The sequence below is a fragment of the Triplophysa rosa genome, unplaced genomic scaffold (genome assembly GCF_024868665.1).
Source record: "Triplophysa rosa unplaced genomic scaffold, Trosa_1v2 scaffold50_ERROPOS2019382, whole genome shotgun sequence".
NCBI classification, from domain to species: Eukaryota; Metazoa; Chordata; class Actinopteri; order Cypriniformes; family Nemacheilidae; genus Triplophysa; species Triplophysa rosa.
In genome coordinates this window covers 88180-104599 of record NW_026634518.1, presented here as the reverse complement: position 1 = coordinate 104599, position 16420 = coordinate 88180, and the positions used below count along the sequence as shown (strand labels likewise).

Sequence of the window (16420 nt, the reverse complement as noted above, 5' to 3'; positions counted from 1 at the left end):
TCTTCTGCATTTAATTTATAATTTAGCATTAAAGACTGTAAAGTGTTTGAGAACTTCCTTCAATTTCTGTATATTTCATGATAGCTCTCAGTTATATTGTTGAATGGCTATAATTAATGTTAAAATAATCAATTTAATAGAGACATCAGTTACAGTACTAATATCAAAATGTTTTATTTCATTCATAAAATGACGCTATTAAAGAAATATGTTGTTTCTACATCAATTTGAAGATTAAATGTGAAATTATTAAAATGTAAAAGTATATTTTAAAATATTATTATTATGTGTGATTAATCGTGATTAATCACAGAAAATGTGTGATTAATCCGATTATTATTTTTAATCGATTGACAGCACTAAAAAAATATATCCAAACTAATTGGCCTAATTTGTAACTGATAGTATGTTAGATTAAAGTGTGTGTGAACCAAAGTTGTAATCATCTTCATATTTTGATGATTTTTTGTATGAAACAGAATACTGAATGAGAAGAATAGAGGCTTTGCCTTTGTGTTTTTCACTGCAAATTAATTCGATCTACAAAAGTAGGCATTTCATTCAAAATTGAACTGGCAGCTGACTGACAGTTGGAGGGGAGGAGTTACCAGACTGACGTCATAAGAGAAGGATCGCCACTAGAGGGCGAAAGTGTATGGCTTAATCCTATTTAATTTATAATCATTCATAATTTACACAGAAATATTCAATGAATCAATAAGAATTGTTAGTTTTGATTTCATGGCTATTTTAAGGTCTTGTTTACAGAGCTGTTGTATAAAACCACATCACACTTTGATTCTGAGGTGAACTCAAACATGCTCATCTTCAAGCATGCACAAATAGGGCGATATAGTGATTCTTTTGCTATCTCCTTTGCTCTGCATTCTGCATGGCTGCACCTAGATAACTGCTGCCCACTTCTGTAGCTCAAGCACAAGCTACACTGCAGCACTGAGGGGTACTTTATGTGAGGGTGTCAATTCTTCATCTGTATTCAGCTTTAGTCTCAGGGTAACATAAATACTCGCCCTGGGGGCCCTGCTACCTGAGTTTTCCGAGCATTCAGCATCACCATGCATCCTGCTCAATAGCACACACACATGCATCAGTCAGCAAGGGAGAGGAACAGGAGTCATCTCTGAAATAACCGAATATTTAGGCAAGGCAAGTTTATTTATATAGCACATTTCGTACACAAGGACAATTCAAAGTGCTTTACATAAAATGATTGACAAAGACCTATCTTTAAAATGCAAATTATTTAAGATCACAAATACAACTTTAGTTTTTAAGAAACAATAAAACAGCAATAAATTTGATTAAAAATGTGAGTGTATAAAAAGAGTAAGAACAAAAGAAAAAGAAATTAGAAATAGAAGTGCAGTTGATGTAAACCAGCACAGTGCTCAGGTTGTAAATGCACAGCTAAACAAAGTGTGTTGCGTGTACGGTTCGTTGGGTTCTTTTGGTCTGGACCAAAAAAAGAATTAGTTCTGGTTCGCTTAGCGTTCACACTGGCATTTTAAAAGCGAACCTAATTATTTCGAACCTAACAGCTTACGTGTAAAGTCGCAACGTGATTGGAAAGATTTTATGATTTGTATTTTAAAACGGAACTTACCGGATATCCAAAACAATGCTGTGTGCTGGGTTATACATGCTCAATGTATGACTGTGCATATGAGGGTATTTTTAGCAAGCCGGTAACTCGCGAAGACCTCATGAAGTGTTTAAAACAGTTAACACGGCGCCAGGATTTCCTCCGTTACATGCGCAAGCACATATCTAATAAACACTCATTATATATGAACAAATCACTTGATTTTCGGTTCGTATACACTCACCTAAAGGATTATTAGGAACACCTGTTCAATTTCTCATTAATGCAATTATCTAATCAACCAATCACATGGCAGTTGCTTCAATGCATTTAGGGGTGTGGTCCTGGTCAAGACAATCTCCTGAACTCCAAACTGAATGTCANAGCCACGGATGCTGATGGGCGGAGGAGGAGCTGCCGGGGGAGAGGCGGACGGTGCGGCCATGCCGATGACCCCGATCTCCATGACGCGACCCTACGGGATCGCGGGTAGGGGAGATGGATTGGGTTGGGCTGAGACCCTGGGCTCCGGCCGATTCATGGCATACCTAATCATGTCCGTGAAGCCCAGCGGTCTCAGCATCCTCATCTCCTCCCGAGACAGCGGCTCATTCAGACCGCCGTTGAACAGGGCCATCTGCTCCGTCTCGTCATGGACCATCTCCCCTGCGGTTTCGAAGAATCGATCTGCGAACTCCAAGACATCGGAGTAGCCCTGTCGCAGATGTGGAAATATTATTCAGTTAGAAGTATGATTTAATTACCAATATAATCAATAAGTGTTTTCTTTCATTAAATCATTAAGCTGTGTGCTTTTAATGTGTTTGCTTGCTGTTTTATCTAGTGGAAAAATACAGAGATGAAATAGAGGGTTTGTGTGTACGTGCCGGATTCGTGAAACCACAAAAAAGAGGAACAAGCTTGCAGAAATAGAACAGCTCGTTTTGACAAAGTCTTAACTAACAACACACACACTCAAAGAGTATCATAAGGAAGGGACGTTATGAATTAATCCAATGCATATGTTTTAAGTATAATCATGAGTTTTGATGTGTCTTATTGAATCATAGGATTGAGAAACAATGCTGCATAATTAAAAGCATTAGATGATTGAGTTTTTTACTGAAAGTATTTTTACATGTTGTTTTGCGATATGAAACTGTCTCTAGACGACACTTCCTCTTTATTAGCAACTGACCACACGTTGCAAAACATGTGTCGTGCAAAAGAGATGTTTTGCAGATATGCATGGTGATTGGTGGAGAGAGAGAGCAGCACTCCTTACAAGGAAGAGGAGGAGTCAGAAGATGCGAACGACGTCACATACTGAATAAATATACGTGTTTTTGAATAATTTGGGTTGTTGGCTTGAGGTGGAGTCGTCTGGCAACCCAAAGCTTTGTTACCCCTTTTTACATCTGATAATAAACTTCTAATCAATTTTGAAGAACGTCTCTGTACAAATTTTTGAACATGCAGGACTGCCTCAAAAGTCCAACAATTGGTGACCCCGACGTGATTTGAACACGCAACCTTCTGATTCGAACCTTTTCCCATCAGGTAACCCCTGTACCAGCACAACCGGAGGAACTGTCATTTCCAGTCACGACAGACTGGGTCAGGATCAGGACATTCCGTAGAAAGTGGAGTGAACCACGTTGGTCTCAACCTCTACGTGTAACAGCTCGCACCTCACATTGTGTGCAACTCCAAGGCAAAGGAGACACTTGGTTCCATTTAACATCCTGTGTAGCTTGTGACCCCCCTTCTAGGTCTCTTGCTGACACTGGTTTGGACCTGAGGACTCAGGTCCAAGAGAGGGAGGATACAGATACAGAGAGTTACGGTAAAACAGACACTGAAATTGCCACTGGACAACACCAACAGCTCCAAATTATACACAAAACAGGTGATATCTTCACAAGCCCACACACAGAACCATTAGCTCACTGTGTAAGTGCTGATTGTGCATACGGGGCAGGTATTGCAAAACAGTTCAAGGAGAAATTTGGAGTGGAAAAAGTAAGGTGTCAAAATAAAAAACCGGGTGAGTGTGCAGTAACCCGGGAAAGAGACAGGACTGTGTTTCACCTAATAACCAAAGAACAATGCACTGATTTACCAACGTATGACTGTTTCACAGAAAGCCTAAAACACATGAGAGATTGGTGTGTGGCTCATAGAGTAAGAAGTGTCTCGGTACCCCAGCTGGGGTGTGGCTTGGATAAGCTAGATTTCAAGAAAGTGCAAAAGATTCTGAGTGAAGTGTTCACGGACGTGAACATACAAATAACCATTTATTCCTTATAATCAAGTTTTAATCATTGTGTGTTTTTGAGTGTTTTTCAATGTTTTTCAATTTTCAGGTTTAAAAGTGTATTTTTTAAGAGTGTTTTCTTACAAGTTTTAAGGTATCAAGTTTTAAGAAGTGTGATTTTGAAAAGATAATAAGACATTACTAGAGAGGGTGAGTACAACAGCAACAAGATGAAGCTGTGGGAAAATTGGAAATTGTTATGTGTATTAGGAATAATCGCAGGAACCATCGTAGGAATAATTTTCGGAATACAGAAGAGTCAAGAAGGTAATAGTACCAAACCAAGGATTAGACACAGGAGGTCAACAACATCAGTAGATAAATGCTTACAAAAATATGGAGGGATTGAATTAGATTATAAAAAAGGCACAACCACCTCATTCCAGTTTGACCTGTGTAGCGTCATAAAATGTGGTAGTAAAGAAGCCACTTCGAGACCGTACGAAGTATATGTGTGTTATGACGATGTGGTAAATGAAGACTGTACAAAGTGGCAAGCGGGTACGGTCAAGGCCTTACAAAATATGCAGGTTGTCCGGTGGTGCCCAGAATGGAACCTGGTAGTGGCAACTAGCGATGCATGGGACCCATATCCATATAATAAAGGGGGAAAGGATTTAAAAAATAAGGTGACAATACAAAGAGATTATTCACGTGGAAAGAACCCAATAACTGTGTCAATAAAGCCAACACAAGTCTTCAATTTATTAAAACAAGGAAATGATAAAGTGGCATACGTCCTATTAGGAGTAAGTGTAAGTGGGAAAGACCCATTGGGAATAATTAAGATAAACATAAGGGATGAAGTTCAGGCACCAAATACCACGACTGCGGTGCCAACCCCATTGCCCGTAGAGAATCCAAAAAATGAGGTAGTAGAGATTGATTATACTAAATTGAAACCAGAAGACATAATAGAGAAGGCCACAGGGTATGGGGAGAACAATTTATGGCTGGAATGGATAATCACCACGGCCAGAGAACAGGGATTAGACGATTGTGTAGGGTGTGCCAACGCAAGACCCAAACTCCGGCGCAGACGAAGGGAGTCGTGGGACTCCCCGTCCGACTCCTCCGGTACGGAGCTAACCGGGCTCCCCATCGCTTCTCAGCAACCGGCCACATGTCCTGTGGCCCGGTCAAGGAAGAAGAAGCCGAGGAGGGGGAAGCAGATGCCGGTGCAGCCGACGTTCAGTCCGGTGTTCCAGCCGGCGTCAAGCCCTGTCCAGCCGGCGTCAAGCCCTGATACCTAGTTACTACAGTAAAAACATCATTCATTTTCCAAACGGCTTTAAATGATATAGCAGCAGATTAGACGTTAACACGCACGCGCATGCACACTTCCTTAACTCGGCTATGCGATCTCATGAAATTTTTAATGAAAACTTTACATTTTCTCTGTCTGGTAGCTCAAGGCCTCTTGACAGCGGTGGTGTGAACGTACAGTTAGTTGTGTACAGCTTCATGTGTGTGTGGCACAGGATGATCCACTTATGATATCATAGTAATAGGAAAGTGATATGAGAGTAAACGACTGCATGTTTTTAAATCACTCCTGTGTACTTTAATGATACACTGATTATTGTTCGCAGCGTTGCATTATGTCCGAAAAACCTAATAGTTGGAGTAGTTTTGGCTGTGGTGACAGACATATGCATGAAATAGTGCTGTGCATATTACTTTTTTTTTTTACGGTGACAGCTGAATTTGAGGGAGGCAAACAGTTGCATAATTAACGTCATGCTTTCAGTTCCACACTGCAGTGTGGTTGGGGATCACACTGTCCCTTCTACGCTCGAGCCAACCAAACCACGCTTGACGTCTTACAAGCAGGCCAGGGCATGGATAGGAGCGCTTACACTAGTCCAGTGGTTCCCAAACTTTTTACAATGGCGTACCCCCCCAGGGATTTAACATCATTCTGCGTACCCCCTTTCTTACAGTCACAATTGTGGTCTCAAACTTTTTTTTATTTGCATTCTAAATACATGTAATTTTCTTTTATCAAACAATAAATTATATATGACTCGTATGTAAATAAATGACTCACTATTTAATGAGATGGATGTGCTTGAAATGACTTGCATAACTCTGTGATGTTTGGTTGTATCGGAGAAAGTCTGAGTCTCAAATCATTCTCTATGCAGAGTCTGTATCGATATTTGTTCTTTATGTGGGCAAGTGCTGAAAACCCACTCTCGCAAAGATACGTTGTGGAGAAGCGCAGTAATGTTTTCAAAGCGCGATCGGCTAAAGCAGGATTATGGGAGGCAAATCCTGCCAAATTTAAATAAATAAATGAAACGATGAAAATGAAAACCAGATTAGCAATTTCATTATACACAACTGCGTGCACAATATGTGCCAAAATGAAAAATAAAATGAAATTATTTTCATTTTCATTTTTACACTGACAATGCGTTGTCCCTGTCAAATTGAAAAAGAAAATACAATTGGTGATTTGACATTTCATTTTCACTAAAATCTCGAGGCAAGACTGCCAATTTGAAAATGAAAAGGCAAATGTGAAAAATAAATTGTAAAAACATTTTTTACAAAGGTTTTATTAATGTTCACGCAATAATACTGACACAATTCAAATTAAAATGTAAACTTTGATTTTCATTTTATTTTATTTTATTTTCTCTTCTCTTTTATTTCGTTTTCATTTTCTTTTTCTTGTTCACAGTCATGCAAATTACATGTTAATTAGTGGGTGTGGACGATCGTCTGCATTACTGGGAACGCCCACAAAAAACTTCATATTCGTTTATTTGAACGAACGTGTGTAGACCTTGTCAGGCGCTTGGCCTTAGCGCTTTGTAATGATGACGATGACTGTGCCTGGTGCAATACCGAAAATTGTTGCGTGGTGTTCTGCATCTCTGATAAGTTAACAGACGAACAAACTAAAGCATTGGAGAACCCGTATCTCTAGCGTGCCCTGAAACATGCCGGAGCGCGATTGTCCCCACTCCGCCGCTGACCTGCTCTTACACTGTACATTACCATCCGCACCCGAGCACGCTATCATCATTACACTGTGACTGCTTTTAAGAAAACATAAACAAAGCGAACTTTGTCAGCACAATAGAATCCATCGTAATGTTCGGTTTGATAAGATGTGTTTAACCTCACGCGCGCTGTGCGCAGACCAATTCGCTTATGGTATCACAAGAGCGGCTCATATGTGTTTAAATCAGCCCCGCGTACTTCATTCATTATGATTATGAGCCAATCGTTATACAAAGTGCTGCACTATGTTATGAATGCATGTTTTAAATGATGCGCCTGTTTAAATTCCTTGAAGTTCAGCTGTCATACCAAAAAACATCTAATACCTACAACACTTATAAGTGCAGGCCTGTGTCACCGCGCCGTGGGACAAAAAAAACCATTCGAATCAATTAATTGTGCTGTGCGTATTAGATGTTTTTTTGCCATGACAGCTGAACTTCAAGGAATGCAGTTCCTGCTTCATGCAGTTATGAGAGAGTACTTTTGCACATATAACGCACTGTGGTTTGGGATTTTCGTCACTGCCAATGTACAGTAAGTAAATCCATGTGAAATGTATTTCTCATCATATTTACGCCTTTTTGATCGTCTTTCTGTGAACTGCTGAACCTGAGTTGACGCTGTAGTCTCCGATGCATCGCTATCTGTGTCGGTGTCAACCAGAGCGGGTGGTTGATTTACACCTGCAGCCGAAGTGCTGTTGGGGGGACCCGGGGTGTGGTCAGAGGACTGTGGATCATCCAAGCTGTTGGGAGTCGATTTTCTTTCTGTGGCTGCGGGCCTAAATCTTTGCAACCACTTATCCATTTTAATTTAACAAGCAGTTGTTGCTTCGTTCCAAGCCGCGTGCAGTCGAATTACATGCGGTACGTAAAGACGTGCGCTTGCGCATGAGTAGACACATATTTTTTGATTGGATGTCTTGAATTTGACCTTTTATGGCACTACGTGACTACTATTTAGCTGTGTGTACACTAGAGGGAGCACGTCTTTATATTTAGCTTGTGAGAAAAACATGACTGGTTGATTGTCAGGTGCGTTATAATTAAGTAAACAGTAGATTTCAGGATTTTGTTCACGTACCCCCAATCCCCCCCCGGCACCTGATTTACCCCTGGGTGTACAGGTACCCCAGTTTGGGAACCACTGCACTAGTCAATCAAACCAGGCTTTGGGTGTCAAAGGTCACATGGCATGGTTCGTTTAGAATAGTGTGAGCAGGCTCTTAGCATTCTAGCCGACACAAAGATATTTTTACATTGTTTAAAAAAGTTATATTTTACAGTCTGCAAGTACTTTTAACAGGGGTGGCTGTCTATATGACATTTTAATGAAGAAAATTGAAAATGGTTTTATTAAAGAGGAGGAGAAAAGCAGCAAAGAAGAGTGATAAAGGGAAAGGTGACAGTTGAGAGAAATACACACACATTCAGAGGTTGTTAGGGTCTCTAATTTGTTCAGGACGGCTTTGATTCAAGTGTTTTTTTTGACTGGCAAAATTAAAAAACATGCACATTGAGATGAATTTCTGCTATGTGAATGCATATCAAACCAAGTAGCTAGGAGAGAAAAGATTTTGTATATGACTTATAAGCAAACAGCACACACATCTCAAACACTGGTTTCAGTATGAGTTTAAATATTCTTAAATTACTTTTAAAGGTATAGTCAACTGAAAAGTACAAATATTTCATTTATTCACCCCAACGTTGTTAAAAACTTGAAAACGTGTCTTTCTTTTATCTGTGGAGCACAGGAATGTCTAAGTGATTTTGTGTCAGACTCCGTACAATAGATGTCAGTGGGGGCCAGTGTTGTTTGGTTACCAGCATTCTTCAAAATATCTTTTGTGTTCTGCAGAAGTAAGTAAAGTGAATAAATAGTCCCACACATTTTTGTGTGTCCTCGGACTGTGTCCATACATCAGGGGTGCAACTGCACATTTTCTGAGGGGTATGTGAGATCAGTATTGATCGCCACCCCAATATGGAAAACACACAACAAATAAAAAATCCGTAGACAAGTTGTATATTACCTATCTAGTTATATTTTACATCATGTGAAGGTGACAATCAGATTTGCATCTATAACAGAAGCATAAAGGTTTCCTTTTACATAAACACTTTGAAAACTAATGAAAACTAAAAACTATCTGAAAACTAATGAAACAAAGGTGCAAACGTAGTAAAAGTATATAAAGTTTATGTTCAGACATACGCAATAAATTAGGGCAGAAACTAACGATTATTTTAATAACCGTATAATTGGACGATTGTTTTTTTTTATTAATCGGATAACAGGTTAAACAACTTTTAATTTGATCTTTTGCTTATAATAACTAAGAGTGCGTTTATATTTGGCATTAACATGCGACCTGTGTCTGGATGTTGTCCACATACACATTGAAAAGACAAGTGTAAACGCGCTTCTTATCGGAATGTTATCCGATCAGCTTGTCCTGATCAAGAGGTAGTCGAGGACGTATTGTGATCGGATCTCAGTGTAATGTAATCGCAATCCAGACAGTTTATCTACATTTACCGGCACAACTTCACAGAAAACCCCGCCCACTGTCATTAATCTCTCGTCTGTCCGAAACCTGTCAGACTGCGGAGCAGATGACAAATACAGAGGAAAATTTACTCTTGCTCACGCACTCTTGCACAGTCGTTCATTTTCCTACAAAATGACCGTGGATACTTTATTACAGTGTATCATTATTTGCAACCTACAGACGATGTATGTCAAGTCACACGAGATGTTTTCTTGACCACTTCACCTTTATCATCACATAGGCCAGGGGTGTCAAACTCGATTTCATCCCGGGCCACATCAGTATTATGGTTGCTCTCAAAGGGCCGGTTGTAACTGTAAGACTATATAAATGTATCCACTCTTTTATCACACTGCATAATTACATCTGCATTTAATTACTCCTTTTGGTAATAACTCAATTAATACCTAGTTTTGACAGTAAAAGACCAGTAAAATAAAGTGTATTCAAGTGTACAACTATTGTACAGTTTATTTAAAAAAATAAAAGATATGTTTCTGTATGAACACATAGTCCGTCTGCATAGTGTTTCTTGATAAGCTAACATTTTTAAAGGCCTTTGTGGTCAGGGCACACTTGTTCACATATCTTCAGCATACACTGCTTTAAAAATGTACCTTCTGAAAAACACTTGGTAACTCGGGCGATTTCTTCAGCCACAATAAAGCTGGCTTTCACGGCTGCATCACTTTTTGCAGAATCATTTGCAAACAAATTCTGCCCAAAATGTAAGTTTTTTTCAAGTCTTGTACCTTTTGTTGCTTTTCTTGGTGGCTAAGGTTAGCATATACTTTGCTCCGTGTTTGGTTTCGAAGTGCCGATGTAAATTGTACTGTATTCTTTGAGCACAGCCACCCCTGTTGAAAAAAACTGTATATGCTGGGTTAGGTATGTTTTGATGCTGGTTGGACCAGCTTAAACCAGCTATGGACCAGCACATGACCAGCTAAAGATCAGCTAAACCAGCACAAACCAGCATCAAAACATATGCTGTTTTTTTTAACAGGGATGGCCTCCTGGCAAAGACGACACACCGGCTTGTTTCCATTAAGCACAAACATGTATTTGCTTTCCCATCCCTCTTGAAATAGCCTCCCCTCTGCATCAGTTTTTCTTTGTTTGACATGATGTGTCTAATTAATATGTATATATCATATCACTCACTTATTACACCGCTCGTTGGAATGCTTGATTCTGATTGGCCAGTCGCGACATTTGCAGGTTCGTTATTCCCAGATAACCTCTCAAAACTAATAACACAGGGTAACCCGGACGCAACAAATCATTTTGACAGGCTTTTTTGACAAATTAAATATAAATGTGTCTTTTAATAAAATATATGACATTATATTTACAAATTACTAAACCATATTGAATGTTCATGACATTTGGACGTTGTTTCTTACCTTAAAACCGAAAGTAAACAGCTTTTCCTGTTAGGTCTGCATTCAGTAAAAATGAGCTAATAAAATATTTCAAATTCACATTTCATGTCAAGTTTTTTTCTCATGTGGCAAGTTTCCCGCGTAACAAGCGGGATAATGTACAAGCAGCCGGCTGTTATCGCGAAATAAGCCCCTCCAGTGTGAAACAAGAAACAACCTGATCGCACTGGAGGGGCTTATTTCTGCGATACATTCGGACACTGCCACCTACTGGCTATATGTCGTCATCGCGCAGGTAATAAAGTTGAGTTGCATTTTCAGGTCGTGGACATAAAATGTATAATAACAATACAATCATTTGTAAGCTCTCGCGGGCCACATAACATGAGAGGGCGGGCCGGATTTGGCCCTCGGGCCTTGTATTTGACACATGTGACATAGGCTATTTGTGACTGCCACGAACGGGTTTTACTTGCACACACAGCGCCACTGGTGTTTTTAAACGCATCATTTGTTTATTTTCATGTCACAGACACGAATAGCAACACTATACCAGCTTGTATCCAACATAGGCTACTTGTACTGGTTTAGCTATATTTGTGAGGGCCAAATGTCCTCAGTACCACAGTGAAATACGTGTGAACCCACTTGTGAGGACATTTTACTGGTCCTCACTAAATAAAAAGGCTCATAATTCGCTCAAATAGTGTTTTTCTTTAAATGTAATAGAGTGCACTTGTTTGTGTGATTATTAGGTTAAGGGTTAGGGTTAGAGATAGGGGATAGAATATATCATAAGCCTGATATAAAATCAATGGAAGTCTATGTAATGTCCTCACTAGTATAGTCAAACAAACCTGTGTGTGTGTGTGTGTGTGTGTGTGTGCGTGTGCGTGTGCGTGTGCGTGTGCGCGAGTGCGCGTGTGCGAGTGCGCGTGTGCGTGTGTGCACGCGAGTGAACAGTACAAAAAGTACAAAAGCTTGTGTCATTTTACAAACGTCCTCTGCTTATACTTTCACATAAAAGATCATTAATCGTTTTAACTGCGGTTTACTTCCCACTGTTGCCTCGAGTTCAACATGGCTGCGTATCAAATCTGTAACATGCTCATCTTCCCCGTTATACGTGTTGTGTGAAATCTCCCCGCACCGGGGCTATTTTTAAATTGCAGGCTTATTAAAATAATGGGCGGGAAACTATAGAGATTCGATCAGATATCCAGATGTGGAAGCCACTTGTTGACAAGTGTAAACGCGCTGTGTCCTGATTGTCTGAAGATCCAATCTGCTTGTTCGGATCACCGAGATCGCATGTTAATGCCAAATATAAACTGTATACTTTGAAAAGTGAGTTTCACTTATGTAGTCTAGAATTTTTACATTTAAAACCTTTTAAAAAAAAGCTTGTCCAGTTTTAAACAATAAAACTTGTTTAAATATCCCAAATATAAGTAACAATCGAGTTGTAGCCCGAGATGTGCTGGTGAGGAAATGTTCCCAGGGAATTATAAACTTATTTTGATCTTCAATGTTAGACATTTAGATTATTCCCTTTCCTTCAACAAAAAGTATTATTAACATTATTATCAAAACTAATAAGACGTATCACATGACATACTCGTGTTGTATAACACAAATAAACAAAAGGTCTTTGTTTTTTCCCACTTAGGCCTACTTTACAACGAATGCTTAGCTTGTGGTTCATTCATATTTAATAAAAACACAACAATAAAATAGCCTATGTTAAATATACTTTTACTGAAACTTTATAGTTAAACTTTTATTGAAAAACGAAATAAGACGGATAACAGACATTGTAAGCAAATAATATTTTCCCCTTGCTTTAAAACATTTTTAGTTTGTGTTTCACATTTTATGAAAACACATCATTAAAGTAAAACAAAGACAAACTCACTTACATTGAACGAAGAAATATTTTTTTAATGTTTTTTGTGCTCTTGTTTCTGTCATCCTGTCAGTCATTACGCTGTTTCACTGTCCTCACGCAATCTCTTCGGTGCTCTGTGCTGCGTGCTGTTTGCAGAAGACGCATCTGCTCTTTGTTATATGAAGAACACAGGCCTGACGTTCAAACTGCACAGCTCGCGTCGTCATATGGGGAAAACGCGTCCGACGTTTAATTAAGAACCTGACAACTAGTTTATATGCGTGATAGTGGGAGACTTAACAGCTTTAGCAACCGTCTCAGACTCTCCCGAATGTAATTATAAAGCTCCTTCACAAACATAGATTTATTTTATAAGTGACAAAGATGTAGGCCTAGAGGTGAACTGATATTATATTATGATATGAACTACCTCTCAGGCAACGTTAAATAACTTTATATAAAGATTTACAGAGATGAAATGATAATCAATATTTATCCACATGGTCAATTTACTTGTTTTTCATTTTCACGTTCTGTTCTGCGCTTTGGGAAGTTTCTTTGCTCAATCCATTTGGTCATTTGACTGTCAAAGAGTGATTGGTTGACATAATAACTTGATTAAATAAAATATATATTTATTGAACTCGTTTAAAATGCTAGACAAAAGTGAAACTAAAACGTTTTAGATAACGACTTTTTCGTTATATTTTTTATTATTTATAACGTTTTATTAAAAAAACTTTAAATAATATTTTGGCACAATGCCCCCCCTTTGTGCGGCGCCCCTATGCACCGCATATACTTCATACCCCATTTTTGCGCCACTGCCATACATCAACATGTCAAATTTGGTGACAATACCTCATTTCGTTTAGAAATTTTTGTGTTTACTGTAGTTTACGGTGGTTTCATCTCATTTGTGGTTGTGAATATATTAATTGTTTTTTAAGCACTAAATTACAATACTTGGCAAACCATAAGGCAAAACCTGGCATGTTTGATATCGTTGGACTCGGAAAGAATTCAGTAATCTAAGGAAATTATCCCCTTAAAATATGTCAACCACAGACAAAGTTATAAGCTTGTACATATGTTTTCTCACCATAGTTGAAGTCAAAAGTTTATATCCCTCTTGCAGAATCTGGAAAATGTTGAAAATTTGGGAAAAAATACGATAAATTATTAAAATTAAGGTTTATTTTGAATTTAGGCCTGCCCTGAACAAGTTATTTTATGAAAAGAAATTATAAATTAAATTGTTATACATTTCACACTAAAGAATAATAACAGAATTTCTAAAAATAGCCCAGGTCAAAAGTTTACATCCCCCTGATTATTAATACTGTATGATGTTACCTGCACAATCAATGAAAGTTTTTTCATATTGTTTAAGGGTTACTTGTTTGTCCTGAGTCATTAAACTGTCCACTGATCTTCAGAAAAAGTATCCAGGTCCTCCAAAATCTTTGCTTTTTCAGCATTTCTGTACACTCTAAAAAATGCTGGGTTAATATTTTAACCCAACCGCTGGGTTGAGCCTGTTGGGTCATTTTGTTGGGTTATTTTCTCAGTGTTGGGTAGTTTTTTGTGTAACCCAATCGCTGGGTTATCAGTTGGGTCCAGTTGAGGGACAGTTGAGAGGGTAAACCTCTCAGGGTTCTGGTAGACGGAGAGCACACCACGGAGGTAGATAAGAAAAAGGAGTTTATTTCAAAAACAGGAATATCCAAAAACAGGTAAGTATTTCAAAAACAGGTAAGTATACTTATCGGGGTAAAGAATTGCAGTGAAGACAACAAGACTGAACAGGGAAGAACAAAAAGGTGCAAACTTAAATAGAATCCTGATGATGTGATGCAGGTGTGGACTAATCAAAAATGGTGGATGTGCGGTGCATGCTGGGAAACTGAGTTCAGAACTCCGGGGAGAGGGAACGGGTGAAGCGAGCTGGCGGTGACGACATGGGGGGCGTGGCCGGTGGTGCTGAAACCGTTACAAAACCCCTGCCCCTCCTTGACGCCTCAGACAAAACTCTGCATTCGCAGGCATTTTGATTCACATCAGGAACAAGCGAGGACAGCTGTTATTCTGAGAAAAAAGGTATTTTTGAGAGTTTTTAATCTATAAAACTATTACTGTACATCAGAAAATGCAAAAGTATGCAAAATTCGGCGGTTCACGTGAGGTTTGAAAAGTACCATCTTGCTTCGTTAGCTTTGGTTAGCTAGTCTGTATGCCCACGTTGTTATCACTTACAGCTTTTTAATAATTAAAACGTCCTTTTTGATCATCATTTCCTCTGAAATGTGTGACTTGTGTGAGTCATTTAGTTTGGTACGCATCTTTATATTAGTTTAAGGTCGATACATGAGCGTCGTGTCAAAAAGCAAACATCCAGCTAACGTTACGCATTTTTTTTATAAATACTACTGATGTTCGGTCACGGAACGTAGTTTTAAATAGGGCTGTGCAAAAATATCAGTATATGTAACTATCGCAATATAATTTTTTTTCGAAAGTGTATCGATAGTGATACCTCTACTATCGATAATTTTTTAAAAATCATGTCATATACATACGGCCAAAAGTAAGTGGAAGCGAGCATGGCGAAAAATATAAGAACGCTTGGAGCTCTCAGAGCTGATGTGTGGGTGTGCTTTGCTTTTCAAAATAAGTAATGGAGAAATGAGTTATATAAAATAATGCTGTTTGTAGGCTTCGCAAGTCATGACACAAGTCACTTGGCTACTGCAGTGCATTAGACAAAAAGTTTATTAAGAAAAGTGACAATGACATTTATTGTGCTTTCACGGATGTGACACCAGCGCATTTACAGCACGGATGAAGCAGGGGTTTAATTTATACTGGCCATGTTGATTGTTTAAACTGTAATGCACCACAACAGCCAAGTGATTTGGGTGCCACCTTATTCCCCTGTGCTACCCACTTGAGGGGCGCAATCCACAGTTTGAGAACCCAAACCTCTGATCTAAAGGTCCATGTGTAACACCCGCTCCCTTAGAGCACCGACCACCACAGCTAACTAGCATAAAAGGTGGAGAGTGTTGAAGGTAAATTAGACCAGTGTTCTAGGTTCTTATGGAACCAGTTGTAAGAGAGGAATGAACAGACAGACAAGTTGATTATGAACTATACTAGGCGTATTTATGCGGAAAAATTAATGAACCGATCAATTTACTTTCTATTTCAGGACAATGGATGGAAACAGAAACACAGTAAAATAAACACAATAGTCACAGATGAACATGGAAAATAAAATAAAAGTGGTTCAACTGGATTCTGTACAGTCTCTTCGTTTCTTAAGTTTATTTCTTGGTTTGTAATCTCGCTTTACCCTTCTTTGACACCTAAAGCTAAATTCAATGCATCCGATTCGATTTTAGATTATTTTTCTAGGTTTCCATTTAATCTATTATCCCCTAGCTCTATGTTGTTACTCAATTTAACACCAATAGCCAACTAATCGATCCTATTTTCCATTCTATTTAGCAACTAGGTCAGTTTAGTTCGCCTCTTCACGTTCTTTATGTTTATGACAATTAACGTTAAGTATCTAAATCAACGGCGTCACTCACATTAAACCCCAAAGGAAACTTACATTTCGAATACAATCACAAAATTGAGCAAATTGTCA

General features: G+C 38.7%; 1 protein-coding gene across 1 annotated transcript in view; it reads left to right on the top strand.

Moving 5' to 3' along the window:
* The first annotated feature begins 2046 nt into the window (after window positions 1–2046).
* LOC130550975 (alpha-1,3-mannosyl-glycoprotein 4-beta-N-acetylglucosaminyltransferase B-like) overlaps window positions 2047–16420 on the top strand; it is a 95639-nt gene continuing 81265 nt past the window's right edge. The window contains exons 1-2 of the mRNA XM_057328511.1: window positions 2047–2092; window positions 5011–5181. Coding sequence (XP_057184494.1) covers window positions 2047–2092; window positions 5011–5181 — 217 coding nt within the window. The remainder of the gene's footprint in view (window positions 2093–5010; window positions 5182–16420) is intronic.